This window comes from Saccopteryx bilineata, chromosome 1 (assembly GCF_036850765.1).
Source record: "Saccopteryx bilineata isolate mSacBil1 chromosome 1, mSacBil1_pri_phased_curated, whole genome shotgun sequence".
Lineage (NCBI taxonomy): Eukaryota > Metazoa > Chordata > Mammalia > Chiroptera > Emballonuridae > Saccopteryx > Saccopteryx bilineata.
Window position 1 is genome coordinate 86,854,742 of NC_089490.1, and position 20,502 is coordinate 86,875,243.

At 38.5% G+C, this 20,502-nt stretch overlaps 1 protein-coding gene across 3 annotated transcripts in view; it reads left to right on the plus strand.

Annotated features, from left to right (window-relative positions):
- Positions 1–1,364: 1,364 nt before the first annotated feature.
- MRTFA (myocardin related transcription factor A) overlaps positions 1,365–20,502 on the plus strand; it is a 109,490-nt gene continuing 90,352 nt past the window's right edge. For 2 of the 3 annotated variants that reach the window (XM_066257255.1, XM_066257266.1), the window contains exon 1: positions 1,366–1,589. In XM_066257255.1, the coding sequence (XP_066113352.1) occupies positions 1,544–1,589 (46 nt within the window). In that variant the 5' untranslated portion in view covers positions 1,366–1,543. Of the gene's footprint in view, positions 1,590–20,502 lie in introns of all 3 variants that reach the window. The other variant, XM_066257272.1, reaches the window with a different exon arrangement.

Genomic DNA, 20,502 nt, shown 5'->3' on the forward strand with positions numbered 1-20,502 from the left:
CAGAGTAGCGTTTAACCCACACTGGCTGCCACTCTGTTGCCTGTTGAGTCATTCCCACAGTTCTATATAGAGCTTTTCTTTTAAACATGATGTTCTTGGAGTGAGAAAGGAAGTTTTTCTCTCTTCCACAGAATCTCTTCCACCCAAATTTGCATTGCTTTTCTTTTCTAATAACAAAAATTGCCCTCAAGTCATTCTGAGAGTTTTCTCTTTTAAGGTGCCTTAGTGCTTTCATTTATCATTTGTTTGACTATATAAACATTTAGGCATTCACTGGACTGTTTGCAGCAGTAGACTCTCAAGATCCAGGCTGGGGAAAAAAAAAAGATGCAGGCTGATTACTTAACTAGAAAGATTTAGGAATTCTAGGTTACCATGCTAAATATGGATTTCTAGTTTTCAGCTGTTTAAAAATCAATTAAATATGCTAAAAAGCATCCAAATATTCTTATGAATATTGGTGAAAAGTACTGTGAAGGGAATGAATGACCTTTTAATTTTGAATAACTGAAAATTGCTGTAATTTAAAAGGGTTTTAGTTTGTTCTTGTTTTTGCAATGGAAGGTAAAGTACTCATGCTTGTTCATATTCAGAAGATCATACTCTGTGTTTGTAGAAAAAGAATTGAAGTTTCTTTATCAGGGAAAGAAAATTCTTATGTTTTGGAACTGTGTTTTTATGTGTTCCATATATTTAGCAAGATCATAAAGCATTTTCAAAAAGTCACATAACATCAGTAAGCTGTCTATTCACAGATCATATGTCTCACATAGAAACAAATCAGGGGTTCTTATAGGGGATTGGCAGATCGGAAAGACAGATTACAGCTTTGGAATGTATTCAGATGACTTTTTGAAACAGATATTTTAATTGGAGTGGGGGTGGAGAAATAGTTGAGCTTCTGTAGTTAAATATTCAACTTTCTTAGCCTGTTATCTATAAATATCACAAATGAAAAAGCATTAGAACTCTTTTTTTTCAGAATGTTAACTCATCATACATATTTATTTGTATGTATATTTCTATGTGCCTAATCCTCATCCCCCCACCTCTCATCAATGGGTCAGTAATTGGGCTGTTTCTTTCACAAGATTGAGTGGTTTGAATTGCATTTAATTTGTTGCTTTAAACTGCATATCCTAAGATGTTTAACAAAACCTCATTTTCCCTTCTTAAAAAGAGAGGGGAAAAAAGCAACTGATCTGTTTGCTGAAGGTCTCTTTCCGTATTTCTCCTCCCCCAGAGACAAATAGCAAGGGGAGGAGCTCACTCACTGTTCTAACCACACTTCATATGTCTGTCTTAACTTGAGAGCTTTTTTTGTTTCCTGTCGACAGTAATTCAACTCTGTGCCACCTTGACTTGCCTGAAGGCTGGAGAAACCGGTAACTGCACCAAGAAAGGGAGTTCTCACTGTCTGATTTGAGCATAAGGCATGAAATTGAATTTACAAAAGTTTCAGTAGCTTCTGAAGACATCTTTCTTCTACGACTTGGAATTTTTTTTTATTATATTTGTAAGCTGTTTCTGAGAAGAATCTGTCATGACTCTTCTGGAACCTGAGATGTTAATGATGGCTGTGCAGTCCGGTAATTCCCGTATTTCCTGCAAATCCTCCTTGCCCTAGGTTTCTTGAACAAGGTTGGGAATATTTGTACTAGGATTGGATGGAGATGGGGAGGAAGATAGGTGGGGTAAAGATTAATGGTCCAGTAAATGTATGCACTTTCAGATTTTAATTGTAAAAATAATTTTTTTCTAATTGCATATTCTAATTATTCAGACATAGTTTTGAATTAGATATTTACTGACCTTAAAACTATTCAGTGAGGAGACCTATGTGGGAAAAAATTATTATTTTCTTTTAATCAGTTATTTTATCATCTAAGGCACTGCTTTTAATCTGAGATAATTAACTGGTTTTTGCTTTTTTATACAATACTACCTTTAAGCAATAATCTCTACTTTATTTTTATGTCTTTATGTAAAAGCATATTTAAATTTTATTTTTTTAGCTGTTCTTTTGTGGTGTAAACTTTTTTCTGTTTCGCCTTTTGGTTCTTTGGAAATATTCTTGATAACATAGGATTGGGACTCAAGTTTTGGAGATGGGAAAGTCTGAGCAAGGATTCAGTAAACAAAGAATGAAGGATTTTTAAAATTCTTTCTCTAGAACAGTTTTCCCAACTCAAAAGTATCTTAAAACATTTAAAAATTCCAGTTTGTTTTTAATGGTTTGTCTTACTTTTAGTGTTTTTAAACTTGTAAGTTAGATATCTAAAAATAGGGAATGTTCTTTTGTTATTTTTAGACTTCTGCTAGAATGTAGTCTCTAGTGTTTTCCTGTTTCACAGCATATCTTGATGAATTCATACAAGTGGCATTTGAGGACCTCTTCCCATCCACTGGCCTTCACTCAAAGGAGAATGATACTCCTTAATTCTGGCAGACTGTCTCTGGCAGAATTGGTCTCACTGTTCTCCTTGGGGAGCACTTAGATAGTATGTTGAAAGACACAGATAACCATCTGAAGACAGGATCAGATGCTATCTGGTTAAGCTTTATGGGCAGGTAAGGGGCAAAGAGAAAAGATACTACTACTGTTGGGTTTTTTTCTGGTTTTACAATTAAGACCATTGATGAGTCATTTATTGAGTTTTTCTGTTCCTATCTGCTATGTGTTCCAGGTTGCCTTTCCTTTTCCTCCCCCAGATCTGTTGAGCGCTGTGTTCTAACAGAATGATGTGCTTTATCTGAATGTTTCCCATCTGTCTTTGATGAAATAGCTCCCAGTTACACTGACTTGCATTATTTTTTCCTCTGTATTCTAATTCTCTGCTATCTGCAGGCAAGTGCATAGTTCATCTTAGGGAGTAGATAGATGTTAGCATTTGAATTCTCTTACCCTTCTTTGATCATCTTTTACTTATATATCACCTCAGTCCAGTAACTTTCCTTAATGAAGGTTAAAAGATTGTTTGCTTTCTCCTAAAGTGTCTCACTGTTTCCAGCTGGATGAGGGAAAAGGATTTACTTATTTTCTTGTCTTGCTTAAGAGCTGTTTTTCCTACGACATATGTTGGGCTGAGCTAGTCACCCATCTGTTGGACCAACTACTTCATAAAACTTTCAAAGGATAATAGGATATAAGACAAGTATAGATGAAATTGACAAGGGTGTTGGATACAGGTAAAATGAAAGGTCTGCAGAGAACAACATGTATTTGGGCCTCTTTCTTTTGCCTGTGTGTGTAAAAGTAGAGAAACTGGGTATAGGAAGGAGTAATAGGAAATTGATTTCTCTGATGGTTGTGATTCCTAAATGTTCAAAACTTAATGTTGTGTTGGTTTTGTGAAATTGTTACTGTTTTCTTCTGGAATTCTACCCTTCAGAAGTTATGGATTATAACAGTAATATGACGGCAATGTTTATGATGAGAAGTAAAAAACATCTGTTATGAACTAAATAAACTATATAGTTTAATAAACTAAAGCCAACCACTTTTAAAAAAAATAGTCAAGACATTTAGACTGTGTGAGCCATAGATTTTCTAGCAGTAAAATATTTGGACCTCCATGAGTATATACTTTAAAGATGAAACTACTGTATAATAAGATTTTTAAAGTAATTAAACCTCTTTAAGCAAGATTCAAGATGGAAAAGTCTTTACCTTAAATTAAACTTTAGAATATTTTAGCAAAGTTCTAGGGTACATTGCATAGTTATTGACAGTTTTCACTTAGTATCTGGAACTTGGAGATTTTGGTGAGGCATACTTGCATGTAAAGACTTTCATTCTGCTTACCTGATGGGGGTCTCTTCCTGATCCTTTGAGATCCCCTTCAGATACTGCCTTTCTGTGAAACCTGTCTTGATTGAGTCAGCCCTTCTCTCAGTTCTTGCAGCACTACCTTTACAGTGTAGACTAATTATCATTTTTACAGGCCTTCCTAATTAGCTTATTCGCTTCTCAAAGACAATATATATATTTTAAAAACTTTTTACTTACTGGTTTTAGTGAGAGAGGGAGAGAGGGACACACACAGCAACATCAATCTGTTCCTATATGTGCCCTGACTGAGGATTGAACTGCACTTTGGAACAAGGCTCTAACCAACTGGCAATATATTTATCTATATATTGGCTTCTGACATTGGCACATGTAGACCTTCATAAAGTTTTTTTTTAATGAATGAAGAATGTGTTAGCATTCTTCCCCTAATAAATAGGCATATAAGCCTTTTATTTTTTTAAATTTTAAAAAGATTTTATTTATTGAGTTTGCAGAGAGGAAGGAGAGAGAGAAAAAGGCTGGGGGAGGAGCAGGAAGCATAAACTCGTAGTTTCATGCATGTGTCTTGACTGGACAAGCCGGGGTTTTGAACTGGTGACCTAAGCTTTCCAGGTCGATGCTTTTATCTACTGTGCCATCACAAGTCAGGTGGCATATAAGCCTTTTAAATAAAAAATTTACTGAAGTGTTTTGAGATGTTTTGCATTTAGAAATTAATACATTTCTAACCACCATCCTGTATCTTAGCCAATTCTTGTCCAAAGCAGGTGCTGTTGAAAGCATGACTTTCAGCACTGAAATTTTTCCACATCTCAGGATACGCAGTGTGCCTTATCTTCCTGTGATGTGTACTGCTAAATCTAAGTGTTCTGATCAAGCCACAGTTAGAAGATTGAAGCATCTGTCACTACCATGGAAACCTATCTAGAACATTGTGATTAGAAAAATAATTATCTGAGATGGCTATTTGGGATTTCTGAAGCTAGAACTAAGGAAATATTGGGGCACAGCACTGAGTCTTGAGTATTTTAAAACAAATTCTGGGGCTCAGCTCTGGAGAGCTAATATCATATATTGTAAGGCTTTGACCAAGCAGACCCAGTCCCTGCATTCAGCCAATGCAGTCTTAGCAGTTTATAACTGTACAGTAGTGGGACAGAGTTCCTTATAGAGGAAAGGATTGAAGCATTTCTCCAGGTATGCTTTGGTCCCATGATATGCACCCAGTCTTGATGAGGCAGTTAGGGAACAGTTCATTTTTTCTCTCTCTTGTGCACATATGTGTGTACATCCATCCACCCGCCCACACACACTTGTACCCAGACACATACACACTACCCACACCCTATCCTCCACTCCCACCCTTGACTATGTATAGGATATCTCTGATTGTAAGAAACTAGTAACAGTGAATGCCTCATGGGATTGGGCTGGAAGAATTTTTGTTTCAAAACAATTGAGTTCTCTTTTAAGTTTATTGTGATTATGGTATGCCCCATAAATGTAGAAGAATATATAGATTGTGTACTGCAATATATGCAGTACACATGGACACATTACTCAATCTAAGAACTAACACACAATTAACACTGAAGTCTCTTAAGTGTCCTTTTTGATTTATCCCTTAACAAAACTACTGTTTGCTTTTAACTATATATACCTTTTGACTCTTGTGTACCACATGCATGATACCTATTCAAAAATATTAATTCATTAGTAATTTTAAAGTATTTCCTTAGTCCATTTACTCTCTCATTCCTGATGTCTGTTACTTAATTCTTCTATATTTCTCTAACTTCTTGTCCCCTGATCATTATAGTTTCCCTCCGAACTGTATATTTTATTTTACTTTATCTTATTTACTTTCCTTTTTTTTTTTCTGAAGCTGGAAACGGGGAGAGACAGTCAGACAGACTCCTGCATGCGCCCGACCGGGATCCACCTGGCACGCCCACCAGGGGCAACGCTCTGCCCCTGAGGGGGCGATGCTCTGCCCCTCCGGGGCGTCGCTCTGCCGTGACTAGAGCCACTCTAGCGCCTGGGGCAGAGGCCAAGGAGCCATCCCCAGCGCCCGGGCCATCTTTGCTCCAATGGAGCCTCGGCTGTGGGAGGGGAAGAGAGAGATAGAGAGGAAGGAGGGGGGGGGCGTGGAGAAGCAAATGGGCGCTTCTCCTATGTGCCCTGGCCGGGAATCGAACCCGGGTCCCCCGCACACCAGGCTGGCGCTCTACCTCTGAACCAACCGGCCAGGGCCTACTTTACTTTTTATTTTACTTATTTCTTTTTCCATCTGAGAGAAGGGGAGATAAATAGACAGATTCCCATATGCTCCCTGACTGGGATCTATTCGGCAGTCCTCATCTAGGACTGATGCTCTGTCCATCTGGGGCCATCCTTGCAACTGAGCTATTTTTAGCACCTGAGGAAGAGGCTCCACAGAGTCATCTTCAGCACCTGGGGCCAATGCGCTTGAACCAGTCGAGCCATGACTGTGGGAAGAGAAGAGAAGAGAGAGAGAGAACGGAGAGGGGGGATATGGTTATTTCTCCTGTGTATCCTGACCAGGAATCAAACCTGGGCCATTCACACGCTGGGCCGATGATCTACCACTGAGCCAACTGGCCAGGGCTTGAACTGTATGTTTTTTAATACTATGGGTTGGAGAGAATGGAGTCGTAATTTGTAAAAGTAAGGTTGGTCTGACCTGTGGAGGCACAGTGGACACAGTGTCGACCTGGGATGCTGAGGTGACTGGTTCAAAATCCTGGGCTTGCCATGTCAAGGCACATATGAGAAGCCAGTACCCTCCCCCCTTAAAAGGTTGAAGGAAGATGGTAAGGCATACACCTTTTGCCCTTTTTGGTAATATGTTAGCTTTTTAAGAAAAAGCCCTCATCCCCCCGTTTATGTTCATATCACTTAGGTATCTATATAGTTGGTGAAAAATTCTAGAACTTCAGCAGTACCTATGGTTTGGATATCTGATACCCTAAATATTAATGTAAGCTTTTAAAAAACATGCTTTTGCTTATACTCAAGGAATTTTAGTGCTTGAAGGAAACCTTAGATATTTTCTTGTCTTCTTTATTTAAGATGAGGAAATTGGCCCATTGAAGTTAATATGTTTCCTGAAGTCACATAATTAGTGGCAGACATGGAAGGAGAATTTATATCCTTACTACCATGACAGTTTTCTTTTTGCTATAATTTACTTACAAAAAAACCATCAGAGACCATTGATGTATGAGATTGTTTATAATTTTCCCTGGAGATCTTGGTTTTCCTTGGGTTTTTCCATTGCAGGTTGCATCACTGCTCACATCTTAAGAGGTAGAGATAAAATCCAGTGCGTCCATTTCCTGTCCCTAAGATATGAACTTAGATGCTACAGGCTCACCTCTTAGTTTTCTGGTGGATCTCCATCTTGTCCTGCCTTCTCTTGCTGGGTAATGATCTCATACCTTGATGCTGATCTCAGAAGACAGGTAGGCAGACAGAGAGCTGTTGTCATTAGTGTTCTGGATTACATCTTCCTCCCCTTTCTCTGACTCATTGATTTATCTGGGATCCTCTTAGAGTTAGGACCCAGATCAAAGGAATTTGAATTTATCTGTCTCCATCTTTATTTTTTTCCTTCCTCTTGTTTCCTTTTGGATAAAGCAATCTGTCAAGACCATGAACCACAGTCGTAGTTTTATTAGAACAGTGCCAAATTAAATAAAAATTAGTTTCAGTCTTTTTTTTTTAACTTTTAAGATTACCAGATGCATTATTTTTGAAAGGATTTTCTGTATAATAATAAGGAAAAAATAGTAAAACTCCTACTCTGCCATCATCAACAAAAACCAGTTTTCTCTGTCTTGCTCTCAACAAGCTTAAAGGTCAGTATCAGACTCAGCTCAAGGTGTCTGGCCGTGGGTATGATTAATCTCACAGCAGTCACTGTTTACATGTGTTCATTTAAAAATGTAAGTCAGGTTATATCCCTCCTCACTCAGAACCTGCCAGTGGTTCTTATTCACAGAAAAAGCTCAAGTCCTTATTAAGGCCCATGGGGTTCTATATGATCTGCTCCTACTCCTTTAACTCTGTGAATGAGTCTCCTCCTCTTCCCTTGCTTATTCTCCCCTAGCTATAGCAGCTTCTTTGCTGTCCCCACATACCATAAGGGAATGCTTCTGTTTCAGGGCTTGTGTACTTGCTGTTTCGTTTACTTGGAACACTTTTTGCTGGGTAGTGTCATGGCTTGCTCCCTCACCTTATTCAGATCTTTGTTCAAATGCTACTTGCTCAGGCTTCTCTGACCCACCCTATTTTTTTAAATTTTATTTATTTATTTATTTATTTATTTATTTATTTATTTATTTATTTATTACAGAGACAGAGAGTGAGTCAGAGAGAGGGATAGACAGGGACAGACAGGAACGGAGAGAGATGAGAAGCATCAATCATTAGTTTTTCATTGCACATTGCAACACCTTAGTTGTTCATTGATTGCTTTCTCATATGTACCTTGACCGCGGGCCTTCAGCAGACCGAGTAACCCCTTGCTGGAGCCAGCAACCTTGGGTTTAAGCTGGTGGGCTTTTTGCTCAAACCAGATGAGCCCGCACTCAAGCTGGCGACCTCAGGGTCTCGAACCTGGGTCCTCTGCATCACAGTCCGACTCTCCATCCACTGCGCCACCGCCTGGTCAGGCTGACCCACCTTATTTTTAAAAATCCTCCTTTTATTTTTCTTCATACCACTTATCATCTGACAGAATACATGATTTTTTTTTTTTTTTTTCCATTTTTCTGAAGCTGGAAACAGGGAGAGACAGACAGACTCCCGCATGCGCCCGACCGGGATCCACCCGGCACGCCCACCAGGGGCGACGCTCTTCCCACCAGGGGGCGATGCTCTGCCCATCCTGGGCGTCGCCATGTTGCGACCAGAGCCACTCTAGCGCCTGAGGCAGAGGCCACAGAGCCATCCCCAGCGCCCGGGCCATCTTTGCTCCAATGGAGCCTTGGCTGCGGGAGGGGAAGAGAGAGACAGAGAGGAAAGCGCGGCGGAGGGGTGGAGAAGCAAATGGGCGCTTCTCCTATGTGCCCTGGCCGGGAATCGAACCCGGGTCCTCCGCACGCTAGGCCGACGCTCTACCGCTGAGCCAACCGGCCAGGGCCGATTTTTTTTGTTTATTGATTACTGCTCTCTCCTGACTAGAATGTAAATACCTCAAAGTAGGGGATTTTTTCTCTTGTTTTCTGAAGTGTTTCCAGTGCTTGTAAGGGTACCTGGCATGTAATATGCACTCAATAATAATTCTTGAATAAGTGATTACCAAAATATTTGGAATAGGCAGGTCTGTTCCTAAGACCATGCCTTCCAATTCTGTATCACACGCACTGCACTATGTAGTGTAGTGGTTCTCAAATGTGGTCTGGGGGCCCCCCTGGTCTTCCTTTTCAATGGGTGCAAGATGAAAACTTTATTTATATACTAAAATGTTATTTGCCTTTTTTTACTGTTGTTCTCTCATGAATGTACAATACAGTTTTCCAGAGCTATGTGATATACAATATCTCAACAGACTGAGTACAGTATCATGTGAAAATTCAACCTTTTTCTTTTTTCTTTTTCTTTTTTTTACAGAGACAGAGAGTCAGAGAGATGGATAGATAGGGACAGACAGGAATGGAGAGAGATGAGAAGCATCAATCATCAGTTTTTCGTTGTGCATTGCAACACCTTAGTTGTTCATTGATTGCTTTCTCAGATGTGCCTTGACCATGGGCCTTCAGTAGACCAAGTAACCCCTTGCTCAAGCCAGCGACCTTGGGTCCAAGCTGGTGAGCTTTGCTCAAACCAGATGAGCCCATGCTCTAGCTGGCGACCTCAGGGTCTCGAACCTAGGTCCTCCCCATCCCAATCCGATAATCTATCCACTGTGCCACTGCCTGGTCAGGCAAAATTCAACTGTCTTTTAGTAAATTATACACAAAAGAAATTTGCAAAAATGATAAAATAATGGCTCTCTTTTACTGTTGTTTTTTCATTTAAATGAGTGTGTTATATATTAGCCTTTTGAAGTTCTCAGTAACTTTAAGAGGGTAAAGGAGTCCTGACGTCAGAAACTTTGAAACCCTGGCTGGGTAGTTCATGTGGTTAGAACATTGACCCGATACTTCAAGGTTGCAGGTTCAGTCTCCAGTCAGGGCATATACAAGAAGCAACCAATGAATACATAAATAAGTGGAACAACAAATCAATGTTTCTGTCTCTCTTCCTTCCTCTCTCTTTAAAATCAATTTAAACAAAAAGTTTGGGAGGAGTAGGTATAATATTTAAGAACATGAACTTTGGATTCAAGGTTTTTTAGCTCTATCACTAGCTGTATGACCTTGGACCAATTACTTAATACTCTCTCTGCCTGTTACATCACCTGTGAAATAATAATAATAATAATAATAATAATAATAATAATAATTAGTAGCAGTAGTAGTGCCAACTCAGGAAGTTGTTGAAAGTATTAAATGAGTTAATATATATAAAATGCTTGTGCCACTTCTGGCACATAGTAAGTGCTTTATGTTTTTTGGTGTTATTGTGGGAGTATTTTTGTAATTAGGATTTTGAATACAATTAGATACAGATAGTTTGTTTTCTTTTTAAATCTTCCTGGATATTCTGACAACTTGCCACAAGTTTCTTGATAATTGGCAAGTCATAAACATTTAAAAAAATATATTTAACCTTGAAATGTTTCTGGGAATTTGTTCTAAGGAAATTGTAAAAAAATATGTTCATAGCAGTATTATTTATAATAGAAAAAACAAACACAGAAACAACCCAAAATATATCAGTAGAAGATTGGTTAATAACTTACGGTACATTCAGATGCTTGAATACTAATGCAGCCATAAGATTATTTATTTATTTATTTATTTTTAAAGATTTTATTTATTTATTTATTTTAGAGAAGAGAGAGAGAAAGAGAGAAGGGAGGAGGAGCAGGAAGCATCAACTCCCATTTGTGTCTTGACCAGGCAAACCCAGGGTTTTGAACTGGTGACCTCAGCATTCCAGGTCGATGCTTTACTGTACCACCACAGGTCAGGCAGTCATAAGAGTATTCAAAGATGAGGGAAAATGTTTATCATTAATTCATATAATCCTAATAGCCATCTCTGGGTAAGTCAGATTTTGTAGGGGATTTTTTTTCTTCTTTTGAGTTTTACTCTATCTTTTTGATTTTTCATCAAAAGCATTCATTTCTGTTGTAGTCAAATAAACCCATATTAAATAGGGAGGGGAAGAGAGAGCGAGAGAATATGTATTCAGTAGGTGTGGTTAAAAGAGAGTGAAAATGGCTGAAATGTAGTGTTTTGGATTAGGAGCTAAATTGTTAATTTGGGACCTCTGCAGTCACACCATTCCACTGACCAAACAGTGCATGATAAAGAGGCACTCCATCCCATTAAGCTGTTCCTTCTGACCAATCTAGTTTGTATAAATCTCTTTTACTTTTTTTTTTTTTGCTTTTGTTTCTATTTTGTAAGATTTATTGAAATTTATCTCTGCAGTGTTTGTATTAGGCCATGTTTTTGGCAGAGCTGTAGATCCTTCCTGTGCACACTTACTCTGAATTTGCTGAACCTATCAACTTTTTATAAGCCAAAAACACACTAAGTTATGTTTTTGTTTCTGGTGGGTTAGGATAATTTGAGTTCTTAGGTATATAATAGTGGTATTAGTATAAAATTTTTAAAAATTACTTGAAAATGATTTTCTGGCCTGGCCTGTGGTGGCGCAGTGGATAGAGCATCAACCTGGAATGCTGAGGTCGCCATTTTGAACTCTGGGCTTGCCTGGTCAAGGAGCATACAAGAAGCAATAAATGAACAACTGAAGTGAAGCAACTATGATCTCACTCCCTCTCTAAAATTGATCAATAAAAATAAAATAAAATAATTTCTTCCAACTTCTTCTAGTAAAAAAAGAAAGTAAATTTCTGTAATATATTTTGTTATTTGACTTGCAGGTAGGTGTGAAAATACTCATAATAACTCATCTACTCTATATCAGAAAGCCATAGCTCATATTGCCTCATCTTTGCCTCATAAATAGGTCCTAGAGCACTTAAAGAATTAAAATGTTAATTAAACTGGCCTTGACTTTCTGAACTGTTTTAGTATGTTTTCTTGATTATCAGTTAGATTATATTCCTCAAATCAATGCCATAAAACTAATTTATAAAATATTTGGTTGTGTAAAGTATTAAAAATTTACAATATTAACATTAATTAGGCTAGCCAAGCAGATACTATGACCTCAGTCTTCTAATACCTTGATACTCATAATAGTGTATTCCAAGGACCAACAGCATCTGCATCACCTGGGAGCCTGTTAGGAATACACAGTTTCAGGCTCCTCCTTAGACATGCAATCAGAATCTTCATTTTAACAAGATCCTCAGGTGCATATTAAACTTGAAAAGTATTATTTCAGCAGATATTTTATTTTTATTGACCTTTTTTTTTTTGAGGTGAACAGGTGAAATAACATGATTTGCTGATGTATTTCCTGGGTTGTAAGCACTGTTCAAAATAATAAATATCAGAAGTTAAGATGACAATGATTGGAAAGATTATATGATGTCTAATTCGTACGGAAGCATTGTATAAAGTAGGAAACAAAACTTAGTACAGTATTTACCATTTGACAAATGTTCATAATTTGACACCTTTCTGGGTCATTTTTCTTGACTTTTGGAAGAATGAACTAGTAGCCTTATTGGCATTCTAGAATGTTTAAGTAGAAAAGGATCTTCAGACATGAACTAATACAAAACTTTCATTTTACAGATGAATAAACTGGGGACTAGGAATGTTAAGCGACTTAACAAAGATCACATTGCTTGGACTCTCCATGTCCTAATTTTCAAAGTACTGCTCTTTGAACCTCCTAGGTTACTCCTCTGTGTTGCTGAAGGCCATATTGTTAGTTGCTTTTGTTGATTGATGTTGGTTGAAACCATACAGAACAATTATGCATGAGAATACTATATTCAGCGCACCTCACAACATCTTGGGAAAATGGTGGGCTTAACTCTCTTCTTTCCTTTCTGTGTGAATCTGTGTAATAGCTTCAGAAAAAGACATTTACTTGGTGCTAGAAGTACACTGCTCCTTCTCTGCACCGTGGGCGCTTGCTGCTCAGGCCTCTGCTGTCTGAGGTGAGAAGGTCAACAGGGCTGTGAGGAAGGTGTGGGAATTTTCTGTTCTGCCAGAGTGGAAATGGTTTTGAGTATTTAGAAGGAATACTCAAGAGAGGAAACCTTTTCAACAAAGAATGCTGGAAGAACTGGCTATCTGTGTCCCTTTATAAAGTCACAAAACAACAAACAAAATGAAACAAATAACCCATTGATTCTTACCTCATACCGTACACAAAAATTACCTTGAAATAGTTCATGGACCTAACCGTAAAAGCCAAAGGACACAAAGCATGAACTGTAAAAAGAAAAATTCTCAAGTTGGACTTTATGAAGTTTAAACATATTGTTTCCTTTTTGTATGTTATTGAAAATAAAGCAAGCCACAGAGTAAGAAAAACTATTTACAGTACATGTTTCTGACAAAGGGGTTGTATCTATAGTACATAAAGAACTCTTAAAACTCAATTAACAAGGTAACCCAATAAAAAATAGGAAAGGACTTGATCAGGTACTTCAGAAAAATATGCAAATGGCCAGTAAGCACATGGAAAGATGCTCAGCACCATTGGACATTAGGAAAATTTAAATTAAAATACAAGATACCACTATACACCTACTAGAATGATTAATATTAAAAAATACTTAGTGTTGACAAGAAGTTAGAGCAGCAGGAATTCCCACACTGCTGGTGGAATGTAAGATGGTATAATCACTTTGAAAAAACAGTTTGGCATTTTTAAAAAAATTAAACTTATTTCCCTACAGCCCAGAAACTTTATTTCTCGGTCTTTACCTAAGAAAAATGGAAACATATATTCACATTTGTACTTGAATATTCATAGCAGAGCTTTATTTTTAATGACCCCTGAACTGGAAAAACTTAGATGTTTGTCTACAGGTGAATGGATAAATTGAGGTACATTCATAAAGTGAAAAATTACTAGCAATAAAAATGAAGAAACTACTGATTCATTTTTAAAATGGATGAATTTTACAACAATATTATGCTGAATGTAAGAAGCCAGACTCAAATGAGTACACACTGAATGATACTATTTTTATAATGCTCTTAAAAATTCAGACTGGGCCCTGGCCGGTTGGCTCAGCAGTGGAGCGTCGGCCTGGCGTGCAGGAGTCCCGGGTTCGATTCCCAGCCGGGGCACACAGGAGAGGCGCCCATCTGCTTCTCCACCCCTCCCCCTCTCTTTCCTCTCTGTCTCTCTCTTCCCTTCCCGCAGCTGAGGCTCCATTGGAGCAAAGATGGCCCAGGCGCTGGAGATGGCTCTGTGGCCTCTGCCTCAGGTGCTAGAATGGCTCTGGATGCAACAGAGAGACGCCCCAGAGGGGCAGAACATCGCCCCCTGGTGGGCATGCTGGGTGGATCCCGGTTGGGCGCATGCGGGTGTCTGTCTGACTGCCTCCCTGTTTCCAACTTCGGGAAAATGAAAAAAAAAAAAAAATTCAGACTGTAGAACACTACTTGGCAGTTAAAAAATGTTTAAAAGGACCAAATTGTTGATACATAAAATACCCTGGGTAGGTCTCCAGAGAATTATGCTGAATGAAAAAGCCAGTCCCAAAAGGTTATATACAATCTAATTCCATTCATATAGCATTCTTTAAAAATTACAAAATTATAGATGTGTAGAACAGATTGATGGTTGTCAGGTACATCCACACCCATAATCAATGTAGATGTAAGGTAGATGTGGCTATAAAAGGTCACCATGAGGGATCCTTGTAGTGATGGAAATGTTCTGTATCTTGACTGCCAATGTCAATGTCCTGTTTGTAATGTTTGTCTATAGTTTTGCAAGATGTTACCTTTGTGGGAAAACTGGTAAAAGGATACAGGAGATGGGATCTCACTGTGTTATTTTTTACAAATGCATGTGAACTTAGAAATATCTCATAGTAATAAGTTTAATTTAAAAATGCAGGCCGGGTCCTGGCCGGTTGGCTCAGTGGTAAAGTGTTGGCCCAGCGTGTGAAAGTCCCAGGTTCGATTCCTAGCCAGGGCACACAGGAGAGGTGCCCATCTGCTTCTCTACCCTTTCCCCTTTCCTTCCTCGCTTTCTTTCTTCTCCTCCTGCAGCCAAGGCTCCATTGGAGCAAAGTTGGCCCGGGCGCTGAGGAAGGCTCCATGGTCTCTGCCTCAGGCGCTAGAATGGCTCCGGCCACAGCAGAGCAAGGCCCCAGATGGGCAGAGTGTCGCCCCCTGGTGGGCATACCTGGTAGATCCTGGTTGGGCACATGCAGGAGTTGGTCTGACTGCCTCCAGCTTCTAACTTTGGGAAAAATAAAAAATAAAAATGCAGACTGTTTGGCAGCTTTTCAAAAAGTTAAATAGAATTACTGTATGACTCAGCAATTTTGCTCCCAATGTATATACCCAAGAAAATTGAAAACATTTGTTCGCACAAAATCTTATTCACAAATATTTATAGCAGGGGTCCCCAAACTGCGGCCCCCTGAGGCCATTTATCCGGCCCTGCCACACTTCTGGAAGGGGCACCTCTTTCATTGGTGGTCAGTAAGAGGAGCATAGTTCCCATTGAAATACTGGTCAGTTTGTTGATTTAAATTTACTTGTTCTTTATTTTAAGTATTGTATTTGTTCCCGTTTTGTTTTTTTACTTTAAAATAAGATATGTGCAATGTGCATAGGGATTTGTTCATAGTTCTTTTATAGTCCGGCCCTCCAACGGTCTGAGGGACAGTGAACTAGCCCCCTGTGTAAAAAGTGTAGGGACCCCTGGTTTATAGCAGCATTAGCCAAATGAAAATAATGCAAATATCTATCAGCTGATGAATGGAATAACAAAATGTGGTATATCCTTAAAATGGAATATTATTCAGCTATAAAAAGAAATGAAGTACTTATCTATTCTGTAAAATGAGTGAACCCAGGAAATGTTATGCCTTATACATGGAGATATTCACAAAAGGCCACATTCTGGACATTTCTGTGTCCAGAATAGGCAAATTCATTGAGACATAAGGTATGTGATTTGTGATTGGCAGGGAATGGCTTGGGTGGGGGTGGGGAGTAACTGCCAGTGGAGATGGCTTTCTTTTGGAGGTAATAAAAATGTTCTGGAATACAAGGATAATGATTGCACAATTTTGGGAAATTACTGATTTATACGTTTTGAATAGTTAAGTTGAATGGCATGTGAATTATATCTCAGTAAAAAATTAATGAGAAAAAAAATACAGGTTCTGACAGACAGCAAGCATATCAGTGGTTGTTTGGGGCTGAAAATGGAAAGAGAAAATAACTACAAAGGGGCATAAGAACTTTAGGGAATAAAAATGTACAAAAGAGGCCCTGGCCGGTTGGCTCAGCGGTAGAGCGTCGGCCTGGCGTGCGGGGGACCCGGGTTCGATTTCTGGCCAGGGCACATAGGAGAAGCGCCCATTTGCTTTTCCACCCCCCCCTCCCTCCTTCTTCTCTGTCTCTCTCTTCCCCTCCCGCAGCCAAGGCTCCATTGGAGCTAAGATGGCCCTGGCGCTGGGGATGGCTCCTTGGCCTCTGCCCCAGGCGCTAGAGTGGCTCTGGTCGCGGCAGAGCGATGCCCTGGAGGGGCAGAGCATCGCCCCCTGGTGGGCAGAGCGTTGCCCCTGGTGGGCGTGCCGGGTGGATCCCGGTCGGGCGCACGCGGGAGTCTGTCTGACTGTCTCTCCCCATTTCCAGCTTCAGAAAAATAAAAAAAAAATAAAAAAAATGAAACCCATAATCAATGTTATACATTTTCATTGTCATAATGGTTATGGAAGGTGTATACATTTGTCAAAACTAATTGAATTGTATGCTTTATTTATTCATTTATTTATTTAGTATTTTTCTGAAGTGAAAAGCCAGCAGGCAGAGAGACAGATTTCTGCGTGCACCCAACCGGGATCCACCAGCAAGCCCACTAGGGGACGATGCTCTGCTCATCTGGGGCATTGCTCCATTGCAACTGGAGCCATTCTAGTGCCTGAGGTGGAGGCCATGGAGTCATCCTCAGCGCCCAGGCCAACTTTGCTCCAATGGAGCTTTGGCTATGGGAGGGGAAGAGAGAGATAGAGAGAAAAGAGAGGGGGAAGGGTGGAAAAGCAGATGGGCACGACTCCTATGTGCCCTGACCAGGAATCAAACCCAGGACATCCATACGCCAGGCCGATGCTTTACCACTGAGCCAGCTAGCTGGTTAGGACCTGAATTGTATTCTTTAAATGGTTGAAGTTTATTATAAATTACAACTTCTGTAAAATTGATTTTGAAATTTATAAAAATTATCTCTTATTCTTATAAGCTTAAAATGACCTACGTGTTAAAACTGTCTTTTATTACAATAGCCTACTATAGACTAATAACTATTACAGATACTGATTTAGGGATTCTAACTTCTGTTGCTAATTTCTGTCTCCTTTTTTCATGTAGCTAGCTTACAAAGTGAAAGTATACTGCTCACGAAAATTAGGGAATATTTCAAAATGAATATGAAATGATAAAAAAAGCATTTGATTTAAAAATTTTTATTAAACAAAAACATAAGAAAAGCAAACGACAAGTCAAAGAAAGTTGTTCAATTATGCAAATGTGATGCAAAACCAACTTTTATTTCATTGTTGAAAATGCACTATACAAAAGGCTAAAAGTACTGGAGTATTGGCATGTCCTCTGATCCCCTAATTTTTGTGAGCCATGTTGATTTATCATTTTAGTCAGATTGTGCTCATATGCTTTTGAGTTAGCATGATTCTGTCACTGCGTTTTCAAAACCTGTGAGTGGGTGGAACTGTTATAAATACTTTTAAGTTGTGGGACATTCTATTGACTTTTATTGCTTTTTTTTCCTTTTATGTACAACAGAAAAATATTCCATTTGGTATAAAAAATCAAGTTGATTGCCTTTCACCTCTACTATGGAGCTAATTTGGACTGTAGGAGGTTGGAGTTTAAAGGGACTCTTGACGGAAGTAAGCAAATGAAAAGGAGGTAGCACTGCTAGGTAATGCTAAAACAAGACAAAACAAAACACCAAGTATGTGAACTTCTTTCCCATTGACATCACCTCTGTCTCCTCGCCCTGATACTTTCCAGGAAAGACCAGCTCTGTAGGTGGCTCCCGAGCTTTCTTCTCCCCTGAGGTCTTCTTCCCCTGCCCTCTTTCAATTATTCTAAGGCCTGACCATGCCTAAAAACAGTGGTTTGAGTGTTTCCCATTTAAATCTGTCCCACAGGTGTCCAGATCTTTTATTATTTCCCTTAAGTATAGCTGGGGCAGCCTTATATTTTAAAAACAAACCATTAAAAATGAGTAGAGACTGAATAGGAAATGCAAAAAAATAAAATAACAAACCACAAACATAAGAGACACATTTTTAGATTATGGAATTTAAGTGGATTTTGTAAGAATTTCAACAAAAACACAAACATATATTTAAAATTAAATAGCAGCTAACACTTAAGTAGGATTTACCTGTGCCAGTCAGTGTTCCAGACTTCTTACATATATTAGCTCTTTTAATCTTTACAACAACAGTACAAGATGGATGCTCTTATTATCCCATTTTACAGATGATGAAATTGAGGGTGCAAAGTTAATAAGGAATGTGTCCAATGCCACGCACCTGGTATCTGGTAGAGCTAAGATTACACCCAGTTGGTCTGGCTTCAGAATCCATGCTCTTTACTGCTGCTACTACTACTACTACTACATTATATTGCTTTTCATGTGAACTTGAAATTCTTTTATCCCCAAGTAATTATATAGTCACTCTTGACAGGCCACCCAACTTGTCTAGGTTCCTTTGTCCCCTTCTCTCGAGATATATAGCCTACCTGTCCTTTTTGCCCTCTTCCTGCCTTATTCCTTGGAGCATTATGACATAATAGTTAAGAACATAAAAACCTCTAATCTTTTTCTCTTTTTAAATACCTATATTAAATTCTGTTGTGTAGACCTTCTCTCTGTGTAGAGATGACTTTTTTTTTCTATGTTTAACTTACTTAGAAAGCCTTTCTACAAGCCCTAACCTTTGCCTAGAAACTTCCCTGGTTTTAACAGTAACTCTTATACCTGTTCACAAGAGTTAGAAAGGATGCTGTTTTGAATTACAGTGTAGTAAGATTTCTGACTCTACAGCCATGGCCAAAATCAGCATCATATGTTTGAAACTAACCACAACCTCCTGAGTGTCTTGCCATAAATGTGCACTAGAATTTTTTTCCGATGTAGCAGATAGTTTCTGTGGGTAGAAAGTAAATTTAAACCTGTATATCTTTAGAGTAGGAACATTTTCCATGTGAAGATCCTTGCTGGCTCTGATAAAATAAAAGGTCTCTGGTCTGTTTCCCCCTTTTCTTCTGAACTCTGTAATACAGAGCTTTCAGGGACTTTTTAACAGCTGAGATATATATCTGCTTAGTCAGTCCATGAGATATTTGCAAATAATCTTTCATTAGCTTTATCCTGGCGATCCCCTTGTAGTTAGGCTTTTGATCAACTTAGTGGTACTAAGTTTGTAGTTACTTTCAACCAAGTTGGTTAGTGTGAATTTGTAGTTAAGTCTTGATAAATTTAAAGGCAAAAATATTTTTAATGTATGCATAAAATTTGCTAGGTGTTACATGAAGGGTGTTTGAGAATCTAGAATACATCTGAGTGGTTAACTCTTTTGTGGACCAGCACAAAATTTCTGGCAGACTGGTGGTTGAAGCACACTGGTTTAGAATAAGAGCTTAGGTAATATTTAGTCTTGAAGTCATTATTTGTACTTATGGACTAGTAGGTGAATTTCAGTGTGCATGGTTCCATTTTTCTGTTTCTGCCCACCTCTCCAGCTTCACTTCTGATTCTTTGCCCTTTTGCTTTCTAGATTCCATCCACCTTTCTTTCTTCCCTCCTGTTTCTTACGTGTTTTATTTATTTCTTCTCATCCTTCAGGTCTCAGAGAATGCCTCTTCCCTCCAGTGATTTTTATTCTTTCTCATTCTCTTTTTCTTCACAGTTATACTTAGAGATTAGAGTTTATTTATGGGATTTTTAGACTGTTTAATGTGTATTTTCTTCAGTAGATAATAAACTCTCTGAAGGCAGGTATTTTATTTGTTAGTGTTAAATTTTTTTTTTTACCATTTTATATCTAGTGTATTTAGTTTGATCTATAGTAGGTACTAAATAAGCATATGTTAATGAATGGATGAATGAATTAAGTGAATATGAAATATTGGAAAGATTGGGAAATAATCTCCTGGAAGAAAGCCACTCCTGGATCATTTGGTATTCAGGTCCCTCAACCAAGCAATCTCTCACAGAGCAAGTACAAACTATTTTTGTTAAAGATGACTTTCTAGTTCCTTTATAAGATGTAGAAGTCATGTTTTTTTACACTTCTTTCTTATTTATTTGAGAAAGATCATTCTCAATTTTTGTGAAATGGGTATGATATATAAACCTAGAGAGTATTTGTATTTCTATAAGTAGATACTGTTCTGCTCAGGTTTAAACCAAAA